Below are 19,982 nucleotides of genomic sequence, written 5' to 3'. Positions count from 1 at the left end.
TTAAGGAAGTTTAGTAAATCACAGCCTTACAAATTTTTTCATAAAGAAATACTTTAGGATTCATAATTTAAAACAATGGAATCAACTTATAAAAGATCTTAAGAAATATGGTATACTACCCTACCCATCTCTATTTCAGGAGAGGTATTTTACAAATGGAGATTCAAAGGCAAGATTCACCCGCCTAACATCACACACACGAGTCCACAGAACCAGGACAACCCAGATCTGCTGAGGTGTGTACCTTCCTGCCATGCTCTGCTCGCATGCATTTGGTGAATTAATGTACTATTAACTTCTTGACTTTCACTTTTGTCTGAATCAAGTTGGATGCCAGCTTTCACTTAGTGTGAACCTTCATAAACATGTTTTCATTCTGTACAAATGAGTCATATACTCTGTACAAATGAGTGAACTGTATCCTCCTTTTCAATCCTTTTACTAAATTCGTTCTGAAACTCCAGCCGTAAAAAGTAGTTTCTGGCCGGGTGTAGTGGCTCATGCCTGTAATCCCAGCACTTTGGGAGGCTAAGGCAAGCGGATCACGAGGTCAAGAGATCGAGACCATCCTGGCCAACACGGTAAAACCCCGTCTCCACTAAAAACGCAAAAATTAGCTGGGCGTGGTGGCACACACTGGTAGTCCCAGCTACTCAGAAGGCTGAGGCAGGAAAATCGCCTCAACCCGGGAGGCAGAGGTTGTAGTGAGCCGAGATCACACCACCGCACTCCAGCCTGAGCAACAAAGCAAGGCTCCGTCTCGGGGGGGCGAAAAAAAAAAAACCAGTAGTTTCAGAAAGCTATGTATGATGCTATGCAGACTGACAATGTTCAGTTGCTTTGGAAGGAATGTGATTATTCTCTCAGCTGCATTTCATTTCTCTTTGCCCTCTTGCTCCTACCCTCCACTCCTACCCTGTCCCCCACCCCAAGTAATTCAACTACTGTTCTGGATTCCTCCAATTTCTGAGTTCTGCTAACCACAGACGGCAGAACACTGGGTTAAACCAAGCATGGAACTAGCAAAGAGTTGGACAATTCAAAGGCAAACATAGAAGAAAGTAAACGGAGTAATATAACACAATAGTATATTTAACTTTTCCCTGGGTCCAAATGGTATTTCAGTTGAAGAAATATTAATAAATAAGTTTACATGGAACATCTGCTTTAATTAAGAAAAGACTAAGGTACACGATGTGAGACAGGTACAAAAGATGGGAGTGATAAATATCAATTTCAGGATAATTGGGAGGCAGGGAGGGATGCAGTCAGAGAGGTGCACAAGGGGGCTTCGAGGGTGTTGGTTTTGTTTTGAAAAATTAACTGAAACTAAAATTTAGAAGACAGTCACTGTCATCCTAGCTCAGAAAATTTTTTTAATCTAATAACAATTTTTGAGTAACATCAGTGAGCTACTTAACTAAATCCTGAGAGAAAAGACTGTGTATTTGTAATAAAGGAAGGATTAATTTTAAGAGGAAGGAAAGTATTCAATCTTCTCTTTAATTTCTGAACACTAAAATTTTATGTTTATTGGCTTTTTATCCACTCTTTGCAGGTCGTCCTCAGGGCTCAGTTCACACTCCTATCTTGTATTCTCTATAAAGCCTTTGCCTCTGAGAACTCACCCGTTAACCCTACACTGATGAGTCTTAAATCTTGCACATATTTGATGACAAGAGGCTAATAGCCTGAAGAGATCATAAATGCATTTAAAAAATGAAAAAAGTGAGTAAAGATCATGAACAAGTTTCACAGAATTCAAATTGCTTACTAGTAACTAAAAACATGCAATTTAAAATAACATTACTAGCTATCAAACTACCAAGCTTGGTAAAGATAGCATTCCATTCTGTTGAACATATAGAGAAACAAGCACACTTAAAAATTCATATAGTCGGCCGGGCGCGGTGGCTCAAGTCTGTAATCCCAGCACTTTGGGAGGCCGAGACGGGCGGATCACGAGGTCTGGAGATCGAGATCATCCTGGCTAACACAGTGAAACCCCGTTTCTACTAAAAACTACAAAAAACTAGCTGGGCGAGGTGGCGGCGCCTGTAGTCCCAGCTACCCGGGAGGCTGAAGCAGGAGAATGGCGTAAACCCGGGAGGCGGAGCTTGCAGTGAGCTGAGATCCGGCCACCGGACTCCAGCCTGGGCGGCAGTGCGAGACTCCGTCTCAAAAAAAAAAAAAAAAAGGCCGGGCGCGGTGGCTCAAGCCTGTAATCCCAGCACTTTGGGAGGCCGAGACGGGCGGATCACGAGGTCAGGAGATCGAGACCATCCTGGCTAACACGGTGAAACCCCGTCTCTACTAAAAAAATACAAAAAATTAGCTAGGCGAGATGGCGGGCGCCTGTAGTCCCAGCTACTCGGGAGGCTGAGGCGAGAGAATGGCGTAAACCCGGGAGGCGGAGCTTGCAGTGAGCTGAGATCCGGCCACTGCACTCCAGCCTGGGCGACAGAGCGAGACTCCGTCTCAAAAAAAAAAAAAAAAAAAAAAAATTCATATAGCCTTTTAGAAAGCAAACTACCATGAAATATGGAAAGCATAAATATGTGTCTTTTTTCTTTTCTTTTTTTTTTTTTGGACACAGAGTTTCGCTCTTGTTGCCCAGGCTGGACTTCAATGGCATGATCTCAGCTCACTGCAACCTCCGCCTCCCGGGTTCAAGTGATTCTCCTACCTCAGCCTCCCGAGTAGCTGGGATTACAGGCAAGTGCCACTCACTATGCCTGGATAATATTTTGTATTTTCAGTAGAGACGAGGTTTCTCCATGTTGGTCAGGCTAGTCTTGAACTCCCGATGTCAGGTGATCTGCCCAGCTCAGCCTCCCAAAGTGGTGGGATTACAAGCATGAGCCACTGCACCCGGCCCCAAGTGTCCATTTTTTAACTTAGTAATTCTAACCTAGATATTTTTCCTATAGTACAAAATGAGGATAAAGCTTTACATGAAAACATGTTGTTCCTATCATGTTTATTGCAGCAAAAACACAACCTAAAAGCCCAATCTGAGCAGATTTTAACTAAATACTAATAATTCTGACACTAGAACGTTATATAGCTAACAAAAATATTTTGTAAAAATAATCACATAGAAACTGGAATTAGGGTTAAATAAAACAAAAAAGCAAAAATGCATAAATTATCCCAATTTACAGACACTGATTAAAAGACTAGAAGGCCATAAATAATTAAAAGTGCTTATCTCTTATTACGATGTTAATGAAATAAGGGACTCTTATTTTATATTTGTATTTTTCTCTATTTTCCAAATTTCCTATTAGCATGGATTAACTGGCCAAAAAACTCCTACTTAAAACACTCATCAGGTGTTAAAAAAAACTTATCTCTATTGTAAAACCTATTTCTCCTTCTAACCTCCTTGTATATCTAATTAAATACCACCAAATCTCTAAATTAAAATAGCTTCCATTTTGGATTAATATTTGATCCCTTTCTCATTAATCCAGGATCTGTCATGCACTTTTATTTAAAATAAAAATATAGAGATAATCTTGAAAATTATTCTTTAGGCCCATGTTGCTACATATTGGAAAATCTATTCTGAGGCATTCTCTTGCTGACCTGTAAAACTCTGGATATGCACATGAGTTCACATACATATTTCTAGAAGTGGTTTAAAGTCCAAATCGTTGAAGACAGACTACTGATTGAGAAGGGTCAAGATAAAGTAGCTAAATTCTAGGAAAAAAACAGACGTTCAGATTTTTTATAATTGTTGTTGAGAACTTGGGTTTCGATTACCATTCTGCCCCTTACTAACATCTAACCTTGCACAACTCACTTAATTTTTTTTAAGCCTCAATTTCTGTACCTATAAAACAGGGTTATCTTCTCATTGGACTATTTTGAGATTTAAGTCAAGTTTCTCTGAAAGTACTATATGCTTTCTCTGTAAAGCATTATAACCTGTTTAACAGACATAAGGATAAAACATTTAATAACTAAAAAAAAGATCCAAACAACTGCATTTTAAAAATTACACCTATTTTTTAAAATTGTGCTGTTAGTTGACTTTATCAAAGAGTTACTGTCAAACACAACATACTGCCAATATTCTTGCATTTGCACATAATTATTTTTTCTTTATATCCACATATATAAGGCTTACAATTTTTCTAGTGAATTTATAATGTATTTGATGGTTAAAAAACCATCTACTTCTCCACTGAAATTAACTTATAAATTTCTTTTTTAGTTAAAGAAAGTGGGGAAGGAGGAAGAAATAGGCTGGTAGAAAGATTTCTGCGGGTCTCAGGTCTGTGCACATTTTGTGAGCAGCAGCACTGAACAGCTTTTGTTTCAGACTATCTTTTCAATTATTTTTGTAGAGAATATCTTCTCCTGGGGCAAAAGCTGAGTGAGTTTTCTTACAGACAGGGTTTCCCCAAGCTCAAGGTCCCTTAGCTGTGATGCACAGCATTCACCTGGGCTGTTCCATATCACTCCCGCTGTACCAGGACAAACCGCAGACGAAACCCCCAAGACACTGAGTTAAAGAAGGAAGGGCTTTATTCAGCCAGGAGCTTCGGCAAGACTCACGTCTCCAACAACTGAGCTCCCCGAGCGAGCAATTCCTGTCCCTTTTAAGGGCTCACAACTCTAAGGGGGTCCGCGTGAGAGGATCGTGATCAACTGAGCAAGCAGAGGGTACGTGACTCAGTGGGGGCTGCATGCACCGGTAATTAGAACAGAACAGGACAGGACAGGACAGGGATTTTCACAGTGCTTTTCTATACAATGTCTGTGATCTACAGATAACATAACCAATTAGGTCAGGGGTCGATCTTTACCAGGGTATGGCTCTGGGCTATCTGCTTGTGGATTTCATTTCTGCCTTTGAGTTTTTACTACTTCTTTCTTTGGAGGCAGAAATTGGGCATAAGACAATATGGGGGTGGTCTCCTCCCTTACCATTAGATATGAATGTCAGGGGGAACTAACATGAAGTTCACGCTGTCTACTGACCCAGGATGCTGCCCCCTGCCAGTATCCATGAAACTGAGGCAGGTTAACTTGTTAGCTTACAAATGGGGTAAAATTTCAGATCTGTCAAAATTCTTTTTAAGAAAGTCAATAAAATCTAGAAATGTGCCAGTTTCCATTTTTTACTGCTTTTTCTATCAAAATATCTCAACAGAGACATCATAAAAGAAACCAGTAACAGCTGCTGTCTCTAAGCAGAGGAATCAAGGATCTGGAGTGGGAAGAAAATCTAGTCTTTACTGCCAGGCAGAATATTAAGCACTTTACATGAAATACATCTCTTAATGCTCTCAAGAACCCTATGAAGTACACATTGTTATTATTCTGTTTTTACAAATGAGGAAACAGGCTCTGGAGCGGGGCTTTTAATTGTTATATTGTCTCTCCATACGTAGAGTATTTATGGAATATTAGATAACAGTGATACATCCCACTTTCAGAGGTATTAGAATGTGGGAAGTCAGGACATGGATGTATCATGGGTTAACATATATAATATATGCAACATATATTTTTTATCATAATACATATTCTTGTATCCCTACTCTGTACTGTTTTATATATAATATATATATATATATATATATATATATACTATAATACGTAGCATTGCTGACTGTTTTGAATTTTTTGCCATTGTATGTATTACATCTAAACTCTTAAAAACCAATGAAGGGCCCGGTACAGTGGCTCACACCTGTAATCCCAGCACTTTGGGAGGCCAAGGCAAGAGTGTCACTTGAGGTCAGGAGTTCAAGACCAGACCAGCCAACGTGGTGAAACTGCATTTCTACCAAAAAATACAAAAATTAGCTGACTGTGGTGGTGCACACCTATAGTCCCAGCTACTCAGGAGGGTGAGGTGGGAGAACTGCCTAAACCTGGGAGGTTTAGGTTGTAGTGAGCTGAGATCGTGCCACTGCACTCCAGTCTGGGTGACAAAGTAAGACCTTGTCTGAAAACAAAACAAACCAAAAAACCCAATGAAGTCTTTAGTTCTGTCCCTGTCTTACTATCACCACTATCTCAGACATTCCTTCACGCCTGTACATTACTGTGAGTCCTTCTAGCTGATCCCTTTGTCAATTCCAAACATCCTGTCTAATGTCACCAAACTAATCTTAAAAATACCATCCTTCTGGCCAGGCACAGTCTGCAATCCCAGCACTTTGGGAGGCCAAAGTGGGAGGATCACAAGGTCAGGAGTTTGAGATCAGCCTGGCCAATATGGTGAAACCCCATCTCTACTAAAAATACAAAAATTCGCAGCATGTGGTGGCGCACACCTGTAGTCCCAGCTACTTGGGAGGCTGAGGCAGGAGAATTGCTTGAACCTGGAAGGTGGAGGTTGCAGTGAGCCGAGATCGAGCCACTGCACTCCAGCCTAGGCGACAGAGTGAGATTCTCTATCAAAAAAAAAAAAAAAGAAACCTTCTGATGTTGAGTGTGGTGTAAAAGACAATCAACACTAAACACGTTCTAGTATAGGAAGTGTCAATTTCAGCATTTCTAAAAAACACATTTTCCACATTCTAGCACTCTGAAGGTGGGATGTATCACTGTTAGCTAATATTCCATAAATACCCTATGTATGGAGAGACAATATAGCAAAATGGCTAAAAGCTCAGCTCCAGAGCCTGTTTCCTCATTTATAAAAAGAGAAAAATGATGGCATGTACTTCACAGGGTTCTTGAGAGCGTTAAAAGATGTACTTCAGGCCAGACACAGTGGCTCACGCCTGTAATCCCATCACTTTAGGAGGCTGAGGCGGATGGATCACCTGAGTTCAGGAGTTCGAGACCAGTCCAGCCAACATGATGAGACCCCATCCCTACTAAAAACACAAAAATTAGCTGGGCGTGGTGGCGCGTGCCTATAATCCCAGCTAACCAGGAGGCCGAGGCAGGAGAATCGCTTGAACCCAAGAGGCAGACGTTGCAGTGAGCCTAGCACATGCCACAGCACTCCAGCCTGTGCCACAGGGTGAGACTCCGTCTTAGGGGGAAAAAAAAATGTACTTAATGTAAACTGCTTAATATTCTGCCTGGCAGATGGTAAGTACTATATTAGTGCTGGCTATCATTAGCTATTATTATTAGAAGTACTACATGTCAGGCACTAAGCTTTTTATACATTATTTAATTCTTAAAGTTTCCTGCAAGGTGGGTATAATTTCCAGAAATTTAAACGAGTTATGAAAACTTCTCAAGGTTAGGTCACATCACTAATTATTGGCAGAAATTATGTTAGATCCTAGGGCCACATGACTACAAAGGCCATGACCTTATTATTAGCCACTTGACTATTTGATGACATCAAAGCTTTAAAAGAACATAGTAGGTCTAAGAAACCAAGGAGTTTAAGGAAGAAAATCAGGCCTCCATATATACAGGCAGACAGATAAGAAATGAAAAGCCCTGCCTACTTGGCTTACAATGCTCCTGTTAAGAGAGAAAGATGCAAGTTATTCGATCTTTTTTTAATCCTTGCCACCCTTCTCTTCTATTCCTGCAAAAAACCTGAATGTATACACACTAGCATAACATTTGGGCAACTTAATTTCTTTCTTTTTTTTTTTTTTTTTGAGACGGAGTCTCGCTCTGCCGCCCAGGCTGGAGTGCAGTGGCCGGATCTCAGCTCACTGCAAGCTCCGCCTCCCGGGTTCACGCCATTCTCCTGCCTCAGCCTCCCGAGTAGCTGGGACTACAGGCGCCGCCACCTCGCCCGGCTAATTTTTTGTATTTTTTAGTAGAGACGGGGTTTCACCGTGTTAGCCAGGATGGTCTCGATCTCCTGACCTCGTGATCCGCCCGTCTCGGCCTCCCAAAGTGCTGGGATTACAGGCTTGAGCCACCGCGCCCGGCCTGGGCAACTTAATTTCAAAGTCTGAAGTCGACCTCTTCAAAATTGCGTTAAGGGCTGAGATAATGTTTATAAAATAAAAGAAGCTGGCCAGACACGGTGGCTCATACCTATAATCCCAGAACTTTGGAAAGCCAAGCCCCGTAGATCGTTTGAAGCCAGGGGTTTGAAATCAGCCTGGGCAACATGGTGAGACCCTGTCTCTACAAAAAATACAAAAATTAGCTAGGCATGGTGGCATATGCCTGTAGTCCCAGCTACCTAAGAGGCTGAGGTGGGAGCATCGCTTGACCCCAAGAGGTTGAGGTCGCAGCGAGCCATGATCATGCCACTGTACTCAAGCCTGGGAGACAGAGTGAGATGCTGTCTTAAAAGAGTAGTAGTAAGTAAACAAACAATAAAGGAAGAAGTAAACTAAATAGTGAAGATAAACTGATAAATCTTAGCACTGTTTTTTTCAACTGGCACAAACTGTTACTCATCCCTATCAAGTTACAGGTGGCCTGAAAATGGCTTTGAAAATTGTTTTTTTGTGTGTTTAAAGAATATCACCTATTTTACATTCATTGTAATGTCTATGTCAGACACTTTCAATAAAGGAATAAAATATTAAAAGTTCTCATTAACATCTTTACACTACTTACTGGGCCATTTCAATTTTGTTTCACTTTGAAATAAAGAGGCATTCCAGGACCAGGCTTAAAACTGGAAAAAACAACTTAGCTATGCTGGAATGATTCAAAGAATAAGCTGAGTTCCCACCCATCCCCTTCTTTGACTACAGTCTAGTCTTTTCTCTAGAATCTGGCTTCTCATTGGACTCTGAAATGTCTATACCTCAAGAAATTCCAATTGAGTTCAATTGAAAATGCAAGTAACTTCCTTTTTTTAAGAAGAAAAGCAGGGAACCAAGTAACTTTTTTAAGTAAATAAGATCATAGCCTAATATACAGCTGAAAATTAACAGTGGGTTTGAATTCTAGCTTTTTTTTTTCTTCAGTGTTTCAGAAGGAACAGAGATTTAACCAGGCCAAAACAGTGGCTGCCTTTGCATTGGATTCAAGTAAACTTGAGTGCCTCTGTGTTAAGCTCTTCTACATACTTTTTTTCAATTCCTAAAAAATCTGTAGTGAGTCATCATTTCCATTTTACATTTAGCGAAACTCAGGCTCAAAGATAGTAACTTGCCCCATACCACACATTTAGTGACAGCTGGATTTTGACCCTAGGCTCTTTGAATCTAAGGACCCTGTGCTCTTTCTACCAGCCCTTCCCTTTCACTGTCACTGGCAATACCAACAGCTCAAAATGACAAAAATTAAAGTTTTATATTCTCCCCAAGAATAGGATTCCTTAATTGTTTTTTCATGGGCTCTACTCTTTTTCTGAATTTCTTCTGTTGTTCAAACAATACTACCATCCAACGAAGCTCACCTTTCAGTTCTATCAGACATTTGCATTACAGAAGAACCATCCAGCTAAGAGAAGTTAATAAGAGACCCAGAAGCCGTAAGACAAAACTGACAGAAGCAGTAATCTAATTAACAAGACTAAGGTCAGGCAATTCAAAAACTCTTTTTTTTTCCTTTATCAAAGGCCAGCTAAGGCAAGGAATATATCTTTTAGACGATCCCTAATATTTACAGATTAAATCCACCAAGATGTGTATTTGCCTGTGCAAGAGTCACAGTGCACACGTGAAACATCTCCGGTGAATCCAAAGTGGTCTGAGGTCCCTCTCCATGCTTTCCTCTCACTGTTCACATCATCTGCTGACTTGTTACCTATGGCCTTCCCCATAGCCAGTTCAAGCAAGAAACTGAAACCTCCTCAAAAAGTCAGCATCTGTAATACATTCATTCAGACTAAGTATTTTAACTTTAAAAAAAAAAAATCCTTGAGGCTGGGTGCAGTGGCCTGTAATCCCAGCCTTTTGAGAGGCTAACGCAGGTGGATCACCTGAGGTCAGGAGTTTAAGACCAGCCTGGCCAACATGGTAAAACTCCATGTCTACTAAAAATACAAAAATTAGCCAGGCATGGTGGCATGCGCCTTTAATCCCAGCTACTTGGGAGGCTGAGGTAAGAGAATCACTTGAACCCAGGAGGTTGCAGTGAGCCAAGATCACGCCACTGAACTCCAGCCTGGGGGACAGACTGAGACTTTGTCTCAAAAAAAAAAAAAAATTCCTGAAAAACAAAAAATTTTTCAGTGCATTTTATTTTAACAAAGTTGATGCTGGGTTAATAATTGTGAAATCTATTTCAAGGATAATCATAAATACAATGCTTACTCTATGTCAGATTTCATGGTATAAACTTTACAAATCTACACTATAATTCATTTAATCCTCTCAGCAAGCCTACCAAGTAGGTATTATTATCTCGTTTTACAGGTGAGAAAATTAAGGCTCAAAGGGGGGAAAACTTTCCCTAGATCACACAGCTAAATAAATGAAATGCCACATACAGATTTTCCTGACTTCCGTACATGCCTTAACCACTAAAATTTAAGTTTTGCTGTATTTTCAGATAGACGTAGGAGGACTTTTACAAACATCCTCCAAGTACAATTCCATCAGTAACTTAGCTAAAAATGTTAATTCAGGTTAAAATGTAAGTAATTTTTACCATACTATGAGAGAATTAACAAATATAATTTGGCTAAATTTTATATTATAGAAAAGCTGCACGAACAGCCCAGGTATTACAGGCACTGTGCATTACAGATTAAGATGACATTAATGATTCCAGCCATCTTGACCATACATTAAAGAAAACATTATTTAAAGATCTAAAATCCCACATGGATACAAGCAACAACCAATTGTTCTAAGGACAAGAATAATTTACAGAAATGAAATGCCCATCCAGTGGACCTGGGGTTCGGGTCTCATCTCATGCACTTCATTGTCCTTGTATATGTAACTAGCTATACCTACGGCATTATCTCAACTTACACCTTCCACTCATCTATCATGACCAAGGTTAACCTCCTCCTCTTACCCCTTTAAAGCCCCTAAACCTCCATCTCTTTTCCCTAAGCAAAGTGAAATCATTTCCCTAGTCTGCTTACACTGGCACACCTTTTATTATTAGAGTGCCTACTAAATTTAAATCTTCACCATACATAGTGATTTCCCTTAGCAACTTCAATTGTTTGAGCAACTTCAGAAAGGTAGATTAAAAACAAAACAAAACAAAACAGGACTTGCAAATAAACCCAGCCCTTACTACTGTGTGATCTTGGGCATTTATTTGTCCAGCAATATTCATATATCTTACATATAAAACGGGGTAACACCTAGCAAAATATCCCACAGATAAAGCCACCTTCCCCCTAACCAAAATGTGTGTAAACTGTCTTTAATGTTTTGTTGAATGAAAGACATTTCCTACAACTGATTTATAACATGCTTCCTGAACTGATTCAAAAACTACTGACAAGGTTCCCCATTGGAAAATCAGACTGACTTTCACTTAATAGGTTATACACCATGGTCAATAGACTTACAATTTATTACTCAATATACTGAGCACTAAGGTACTAAACAGTGCCCAAAGAGAAGGGAAAGCCAACTATTTATAACTTTGAAACGGAAACTGAGTTCGCGTCTCTAATAAAAAGGCCTACTGAACCTCACTGCATAAAGTTTGTTCCTTCTCTCTCTCCTTAAACTGCTAATTTATGGCTATGGCAGGCAGAATAATGGCCTCCCAAAGATAACCACATCCTAATCCTGGAAACCTGTGAATATTAGTTTACACAACAAAGGAGAATCAAGGCTGCTAATCAGCCAACCTTAAAATAGGGAGATTATCCTAGATTATCTACGTGGACCCAATGTCATCAATCACAGCATTCTTACCAAGTGGATGCTTTGTAAGGAAGGATATGTGGGCCGGGCGCGGTGGCTCAAGCCTGTAATCCCAGCACTTTGGGAGGCCGAGACGGGCGGATCCCGAGGTCAGGAGATCGAGACCATCCTGGCTAACACGGTGAAACCCCATCTCTACTAAAAAATACAAAAAACTAGCCGGGCGAGGTGGCGGGCGCCTGTAATCCCAGCTACTCGGGAGGCTGAGGCGGGAGAATGGCGTGAACCTGGGAGGCGGAGTTTGCAGTGAGCTGAGATCCGGCCACTGCACTCCAGCCTGGGAGACAGAGTCAGACTCCGTCTCAAAAAAAAAAGGAAGGATATGTGATGAATGCCAGAAGTAGGGTCAAAGTGATGTAGTAAGAACTAGACCTGCGGCGGGCGTGGTGGCTCAAGCCTGTAATCCAGCACTTTGGAGGCCGAGACGGGCGGATCACGAGGTCAGGAGATCGAGACCATCCTGGCGAACACGGTGAACCCCGTCTCTACTAAAAATACAAAACTAGCCGGACGAAGTGGCGGGCGCCTGTAGTCCAGCTACTCGGGAGGCTGAGGCAGGAGAATGGCGTGAACCTGGGAGGCGGAGTTTGCAGTGAGCTGAGATCCGGCCACTGCACTCCAGCCTGGGAGACAGAGTCAGACTCCGTCTCAAAAAAAAAAAAGGAAGGATATGTGATGAATGCCAGAAGTAGGGTCAAAGTGATGTATGTAAGAACTAGACCTGCGGCCGGGCGTGGTGGCTCAAGCCTGTAATCCCAGCACTTTGGGAGGCCGAGACGGGCGGATCACGAGGTCAGGAGATCGAGACCATCCTGGCTAACACGGTGAAACCCCGTCTCTACTAAAAATACAAAACTAGCCGGACGAAGTGGCGGGCGCCTGTAGTCCCAGCTACTCGGGAGGCTGAGGCAGGAGAATGGCGTAAACCCGGAGGCGGAGCTTGCAGTGAGCTGAGATCTGGCCACTGCACTCCAGTCCGGGCGACAGAGCGAGACTCCGCCTCAAAAAAAAAAAAAAAAAAAGAACTAGACCTGCCTTTGCAGGGTTTGAAGATGAAAGAAGGGATCAAGAGCAGCAGCCTCTAGGAACTGGAAAAGCCAAGAAAAGAGATTCACCTCTAGAGCCTCCAAAAACGAATGAAGTTCGGCCTACACTTTAATTTTAGCCCACTGAGACCTGTGTCACTTTTAACCTATAGAACTGTAAGGTAAAAAATGTGATGTGTTATGCCACAAAGTTTGTGGAAATTTGTTACAGCAGGAATAAAAAACTAAATGTTTTGGGGTGTTTTTCCTACATTAACTTCTTCAGAGTCCTCTGAGTCACAATGGAGATACACTGGGAAATGACAAAATCAAGTTTAAGAATCTCTAATGGAGAGTGAGAGACTTTGGTCGACATGGCTCCCAGTGTGCCAGCGGCAGAGCCTGAGTATCCTAAAGGCATCCGGGCCGTGCTGCTGGGGCCTCCTGGGGCCAGTAAAGGCACCCAGGCACCTAGATTGGCTGAAAACTTCTGTGTCTGCCATATGGCTACTGCGGACATGCTGAGGGCCATGGTGGCTTCTGGCTCAGAGCTAGGAATAAAGCTGAAGGCAACTATGGATGTTGGGAAACTGGTGAGTGATGAAATGGTAGTGGAACTCATTGAGAAGAATTTGGAGACCCCCTTATGCAAAAATGGTTTTCTTCTGGATGGCTTCCCTCGGACTGTGAGGCAGCCAGAAATGCTCGATGACCTCCTGGAGACGCGGAAAGAGAAGCTTGATTCTGTGATTGAATTCAGCATCCCAGACTCTGCTGATCCGAAGAATCACAGGAAGGCTGATTCACCCCAAGAGGGGCCGTTCCTACCATGAGGAGTTCAACCCTCCAAAAGAGCCCACGAAAGATAACATCACTGGGGAACCCTTGATTCGTCGATCAGATGATAACGAGAAGGACTTGAAAATCCACCTGCAAGCCTACCACACTCAAACCACCCCACTCATAGAGTACTACAGGAAACGGGGGATCCACTCTGCTATCGATGCATCCCAGACCCCTGATGTGTTCGCAAGCATCCTAGCAGCCTTCTCCAAAGCCACATCCTAGTATCAGAAGGCCAGGCGAGACTACACCACTGCTCATCACCCCGCGGCGTGATCCCTGCTCTTAGGTGCTGGGCAGAAGGGAAGAGTGGTCAGGGTGAGGATGGTGAGGGAGGGCTGGTGAGGGGCTACAGGAATACTGGGAACAACAGCAGTGTTATTGTAGTGTGGCAGTTTCTTTTATACATAGGTGGGAGTTTTTAAAGTGTAAGGGAAAAATTAATTTTTTAAAAAATACCATGCTTGGAGGGTGGGGGTAGAAATAGAGAGATACAGTATTATTTCTAAGGAATCGGGTTTTCATTTACTCTGGACTGGTGAAAATATTTTTTAAAGCCAGTGCACTAAGACCTCAGCTTTTCTCTCAGAACCCCATGAGTTCCAGACCAAGAGTACAGGAAATCAAATTGTTGTCCTGTGTGTCTATAGCTTGCAACAGGGAGGCTTTGATTACTGACCCTGGTTCCACACACTGTAAGACCAAAAAACTGTCTCCACATTTGAAAGAGATGTAAGGTGTATTCACAGGGATGGTGGCTCAACAAATCAAGCATACTGGAATCAAGGGGAGGGGGAAGGGAATGGAATGGAAAGGGAGGCTGATTCCCTTCCCCTGACTTACCACTGATTTACCAGGCTACCTACTCTCATGAGTAACCTCTCACAGCTACCCAGCACATGCCACAATCCTATGCTTTTGCCTTCTTTTATCTGCAGTGTGTGAAGGGATTCTTTTAAATAAATGAGCAAGTGTCCTAACCTATGTCATCCAAAGATTGTCCTTTCCATTAACAAATCCTGTGACTGGGATCACTCAACAGCACTGTGATGTATTATTTTCAATGAGGTGCCTTTCTTAACTGACCAAATGCTGCTTTGTTTGGCCCCTAAATCAATAAAATGTTAAAATTTGTAAAAAAAAAAAAAAAAAAAAAATCTCTAATGGAATGGGGAAAACATTTCATTGTACAAAACTTAAAATTTGGAAGGCAAAGTGCCACCACACAAAATAACATACTTCTAGTATGGCTAAGTAGACACTGTCAGGGCAAACCACTGAATAATAACTATAAACTCTGGACAAAATATTTTATAAAAACAAAAGCTTTCTGAAGGCACTGGGGAACAACCAAACAGGCAGACACAGAAGGGGAGTCTACATGCATAAAAAGCCAATGAGGTTTTTGTTTTTCCTTTATATCTTTTAGCCTGAAGGCAGGCCTCACTTAGAGTTTGGAACAACAACAGACATGGTAAAGTGGGAAATCCCAGAAAAGGAAGAGTCAGAAAGGGGGAGGGAGCCCTATACATTTGGGGAAATCTCTGGCTGAACCGTGAACCATGCACGTACATGCTGCAGACTCCAAGGAACCTAGCTAAAAGAACAGAACCAATATTTGATCTGCTGCCCACAAGGCATATGGATAGCAACAACAAAAGACACTATTTGGAGGAATAAAACAGGATCTAGAACTTCTACAACACTATCATTCACAAAATTCAGCATACAATCCAAAATTGTTCAACATATGGGAAACAAACAAAAATGGAAAACACATTTTCAAGAAGAAAGAATCAACTAGAAACTTCAGGACAGCTATAATCATGCTTAAAGACATAAAGGAAAATATCCTCAACGAATGAAAAAATAAACAATACAGATGGTCCCTGACTCACAATGGCCTGTCGTGCAATTTCCCAACTTTATAGCATGATGAATATTCAGCATGCTCCTCGATTAAGTCCAGATAACCCCACTGTAAATTGAAATTTACACTTTCAATTTACAGTGAGTTTAATCAGGATGTAATCTCATTGTAAGTAAAGGAGTATCTGTAATTGAAAATGCCACCACAACCCTCTCACCTTCAAAACTACAGTAGCAGCTTGGGAATGAGGCAGTGATAAGTTCTAAAGTGGCATCAACATTACAGAAAAACCATGGGCAATCACTGAAAGGAATAAACATTCTGATTATCTATTACTCCATAATTTGTAACTTTTAGTCAATTACTACAATCACCTATGAGGTATTATCTCACTTTACAGAAAAGAAAAATGAGGCTCAAAGAGATTAAGATGGCGCAAAGTCACACAAACTAGTACTTAATTCTGGCCATATTTTAAGCAACGATGAGCTGAAAAGCCTCTTCAAGAGAATGGCAGCTAGCAAAGCAGAAATTAGAACAGGCAATTTATTTGAAAGCATAATCATTAAAGGTTTCTCATTTAGGCCGGGCGCAGTGGCTCACGCCTCTAATCCCAGCACTTTGGGAGGCTGAGGCGGGCGGATCACCAGGTCAGGAGATCCAGACCATCCTGGCTAACACAGTGAAACCCCGTTTCTATAAAAATACAAAAAATCAGCCGGGTATGGTGGCGGGCACCTGTAGTCCCAGCTTCTCGGGAGGCTGAGGCAGGAGAATGGTGTGAACCTGGGAGGCGCAGCTTGCAGTGAGCCGAGATCGCGCCACTGCACTCCAGCCAGGGCTATGAGCCAGATTCCGTTTAAAAAGAAAATAATAAATCAATAATAAAAAAAAAATAAAGGTTTCTCATTTAGGAAAGGAACTTAGGTAGACTTTTCTTGTACTTTTCTTGATACTTGCTCGGTTTAATGTGAAATCCCACTACTTGTGAAAGGTTAGAAGGGCCTGGTTATATAAGCAATAGAACATCCTCACAATGGAATGCTATGTAGCATTAAAATGACAGTATAGAAATGTCTACTGATAAGGAAAGCTGATCAGAATACATTACAAAAAAACAGGCTACCAAACAGTATAAATAATATCTTCCCATTTTTGTAAAAACTAATTATCTGTAAGGTCTGTTAAGTGTAGACATCAAAATGTTAACAATGGTAATTTCCAGGTTGACAAGACAATGAATGAATTTTATTTTTTGAGCTTATTCTATGTGCTAATCTCACTATTGTTTTTCCTACAACGTATTACGTAATAAAAATTAAACTTATTCATCAACTCAAATATTCATTGTGTACATACTGCATATCAGGTATTATTTGTTTAAAAAAGGGGGGAGGGGGAGGGGGGGAGGGGAGAGGGGAGAGGGGGAGGGGGAGAGGGGGAGAGGGGGAGAGGGGGAGAGGGGGAGAGGGGGAGGGGGAGAGGGGGAGGGGGAGAGGGGGAGAGGGGGAGAGGGGGAGAGGGGGAGAGGGGGAGGGGGAGGGGGAGGGGGAGGGGGAGGGGGGGGGGAGGGGGGAGGGGGAGGGGGAGGGGGAGGGGGAGGGGGAGGGGGAGGGGGAGAGGGGAGAGGGGAGAGGGGAGAGGGAGAGAGGGAGAGAAGGAGAGAGGCAGAAAGGGAGAGAGAGAGTTGCAGAAACATTAAACCTGATTAAAATGGTCCTCTACTACCTCAAGTTGTTCTTTTTCATTGTTAAAACTGCTTTTCAATTTATACTTCTAGCCCCTTTGCCTCAAAAACAAAAGAAAATCTACAAGCACTCTTATTTCTATTCTTTCTACCATGTCTGATGCTCATCATCTTTCACCTAGCATTCTGCAAGAGCCTCTTATCTACTTAGTCTCCCAGGTTCTGAGTCCAAATCAAACCCATTCCACCCTCAGTCCTACCCAGTGACCCATCCAAAACAGAAACCAGATCTTATTTCTGTACTTTAAAACCTTTCACTGACTCCTTACTGCCTCTAAGATAAAATCAAATTCTTTAGTATGTCACGCAAGGAGCTCCAATATCTGGCCCCGTCTCTCCCTTATTTCAGTTGGGAACACACCTTCCCTCCAACAGCAGAGGTGGCTTCTCATATATACCGATCTTTTTCTTGCCAACAAGGCTTTTTTTAAGTTGCCCTTTCCACCTAGAATACCCTCTGACCCCATGCCCAATCTGTTAGTACTACCTTCAGGAAAAATCTTATGCACCTTGAAACCACATTGGATGACCCTATTCATATCTCTAACACTGTGCTTTTACACTGTGCTTTTACGTTGTCTCATATTTATCTTAAAGTTCCTCTTACGTGAGACTATCAATTCCAAAAGAATGGGAACTAAGGCTTTTCCTTATCTGTAATATGAGGAAAAAGTAATACCAACCTGAAAAATGGGATGTGGAATGTAGATATTTAACTCAGTGCTTGGCATACAGAAAAGTTTTCAAATGACTATCATTATTATCCACACTGCTACCTAGAGCTCAGCAGTGCATGACCTACAGTAAGACTTCAAATATTTACTGAAAGACTGAACTCTGCAAAAAGGAATATTCCCATTTTACAACTGAAGAAACTGAGGAAGATTAACAGCACAAAGTCATAGAGCCACAAAAGGCAGTTAAGCTACCATCCAAACTCTTTAGAGTCTAACTCTAAAGCCCTGAATTCATTCTCAACGAACATACACTATCTTCCTCTTGCTGAGAAATGACTTAACCTATTTTACTCCTAGAAAACAAACAAAACTAAGGCTTCTTTCCAGTATTACTTGTATAACAGGCCCTGTTGTTATAATCGACATTTCTGGAATCTGCATTTTTAGATTAACATGAAGGAGTGTTTCAACTTCTCTGCAATTCAATTTCCTTGCCTACAATGAGATGTACTTGGATCTCAAACAGACCATTTAACCTCTTAAAAATCCTGTGGTTCTTCAACTGGGTGCAGTTATCTGCGGCGCCGTTCTTTCAGAGTTAGTTTGATACCATTTATTTACCCAGCATTTCCGATATGCAAAGCACAACTGCAGTAAATCAAACATTGGTCACCCTTTTCCAGCCCTAAGGAAGTTCTCCGTAAGCCTTCACGAAGCAAGCCAGAGCTCTCCAGTATGCTGCAACCTAACAACATCCAGGTCACTAGGCTTGAAATGCGAGGTGCCTCCTTCGGGGCGGGGGTCTTCGAAACTGATCTGGCCAGGGCAGGCCTAGATTCTGAGCTACAGCGAAATAGCAAAAAAAAAACAAAACAAAACCAAAAAAACACATCACCAAGCAGCCCCTCTTATCTGTCCTCCTCGACCAAACTAGGAGTACACTTCCCAGTCTGGCAACCCTCCCTCGAGGCTTCTCACTCACGGTGGGGCTGCAGCGGCCTCCCTAAGAGGGCGAAGGCCGCAGTGTCCTTGCTGCCGCCTGCAGGTCCGTGCAGAGCCCAGGGCTCTCCTGCGCCCAAAACTAAGGGAGACACAGAGAGCAAGAGAAGGGTGGCAGCAGCGCCGGGCGCAGCTCGAGGCTCCTTACCCACTGGGCGGTGAGGCCAGCCGCCCTGGCCCGAAGCGCCGCGGAGAAGAACATGGCGGGCCACACTGTTCACCTTTCCCCGGCCGCGCCAGGCGAGAATCCCGAGCGAGCCCAGGACGCACAGCGTGCGCGTTCCCGGCCCCAGGCCTAGGCGTCCCGGGTGGCACGCCGCTCCCTACGCCGAGGGGCGGTGGCCGACGGGAGGGAGCGAGGGCGCGCGGGGGCTGCTGGGGCTCTGTGGGCGGAGACTTCCCGGGGAAGGGGCGGGGACCAGCCCGTGCTCGGAAAGGGCGGTGTCCCACGGGCTGCCGCAGGGGTCCCGGCCTTGAAAGGAAGTGTCCCAGAGCTGCGCCCTGGGCTCCTGGGTAACGAAGCGCCCGACTGGATTTTTAGGGGTGAGCTTCCCTCATGGAGAGCCTTGTGAGGGTTAGCCACCTCCTCTTATATTGCTGTTAGTTAAAAATAAATTCGGGTTGCAACCAACTATAAATCTTGTTCTACATGTTATAAATTCAGAACACAGAAGGCTGCTACCCAGTGTGCTAGCCATAGACACCAAATGTCTTGGTTCCCATTCTTTTGCAATAGAGATGTGTGCGACATATTTAGGGGTGAAATAGTATGATGTCTGGAATTTGCTTGAGAATAGTGAGGAGTGGCAGGTGAAAAATAAAGCAAGTTGGCCGTGAGTACGGCCATAGAAGCGGCATGGACGTTCTTATTTACTATTCTGGGTAGTTTTGTACACATTAGATATTTTCCATAATAAAGCTGAAAAAAAAACCCACTTCCTTCTTCATGTTTGTTTGGTTATCTCTGGAAATTCCAACAAGTATTTACTCAGTAACAGCTCTAATGTGCACAGCACTATTTCCTGGTGTGACTACCTCTTGACTTTTTACGTCACTGCCTTCTTTTCT

The 19,982-nt window shown here is 42.6% G+C and overlaps 1 protein-coding gene across 4 annotated transcripts in view; it reads right to left on the bottom strand.

Moving 5' to 3' along the window:
• NDUFV2 (NADH:ubiquinone oxidoreductase core subunit V2) overlaps window positions 1–19,255 on the bottom strand; it is a 36,724-nt gene extending 17,469 nt beyond the window's left edge. For 2 of the 4 annotated variants that reach the window (XM_033178340.1, XM_033178342.1), the window contains exon 1: window positions 13,401–14,770. In XM_033178340.1, the coding sequence (XP_033034231.1) occupies window positions 13,401–13,541 (141 nt within the window). In that variant the 5' untranslated portion in view covers window positions 13,542–14,770. Of the gene's footprint in view, window positions 1–13,400; window positions 14,771–18,897; window positions 19,023–19,062 lie in introns of those variants that run through there. The other 2 variants (XM_033178341.1, XM_033178343.1) reach the window with 2 other exon arrangements.
• Between the last annotated feature and the right edge of the window lie 727 nt (window positions 19,256–19,982).

Source organism: Trachypithecus francoisi, unplaced genomic scaffold (genome assembly GCF_009764315.1).
Source record: "Trachypithecus francoisi isolate TF-2019V2 unplaced genomic scaffold, Tfra_2.0 Lachesis_group19, whole genome shotgun sequence".
In the NCBI taxonomy this organism is placed as follows: domain Eukaryota; kingdom Metazoa; phylum Chordata; class Mammalia; order Primates; family Cercopithecidae; genus Trachypithecus; species Trachypithecus francoisi.
The sequence above is the reverse complement of the archived record's forward strand: the minus strand, read 5'-3'. Positions and strand labels throughout refer to the sequence as shown.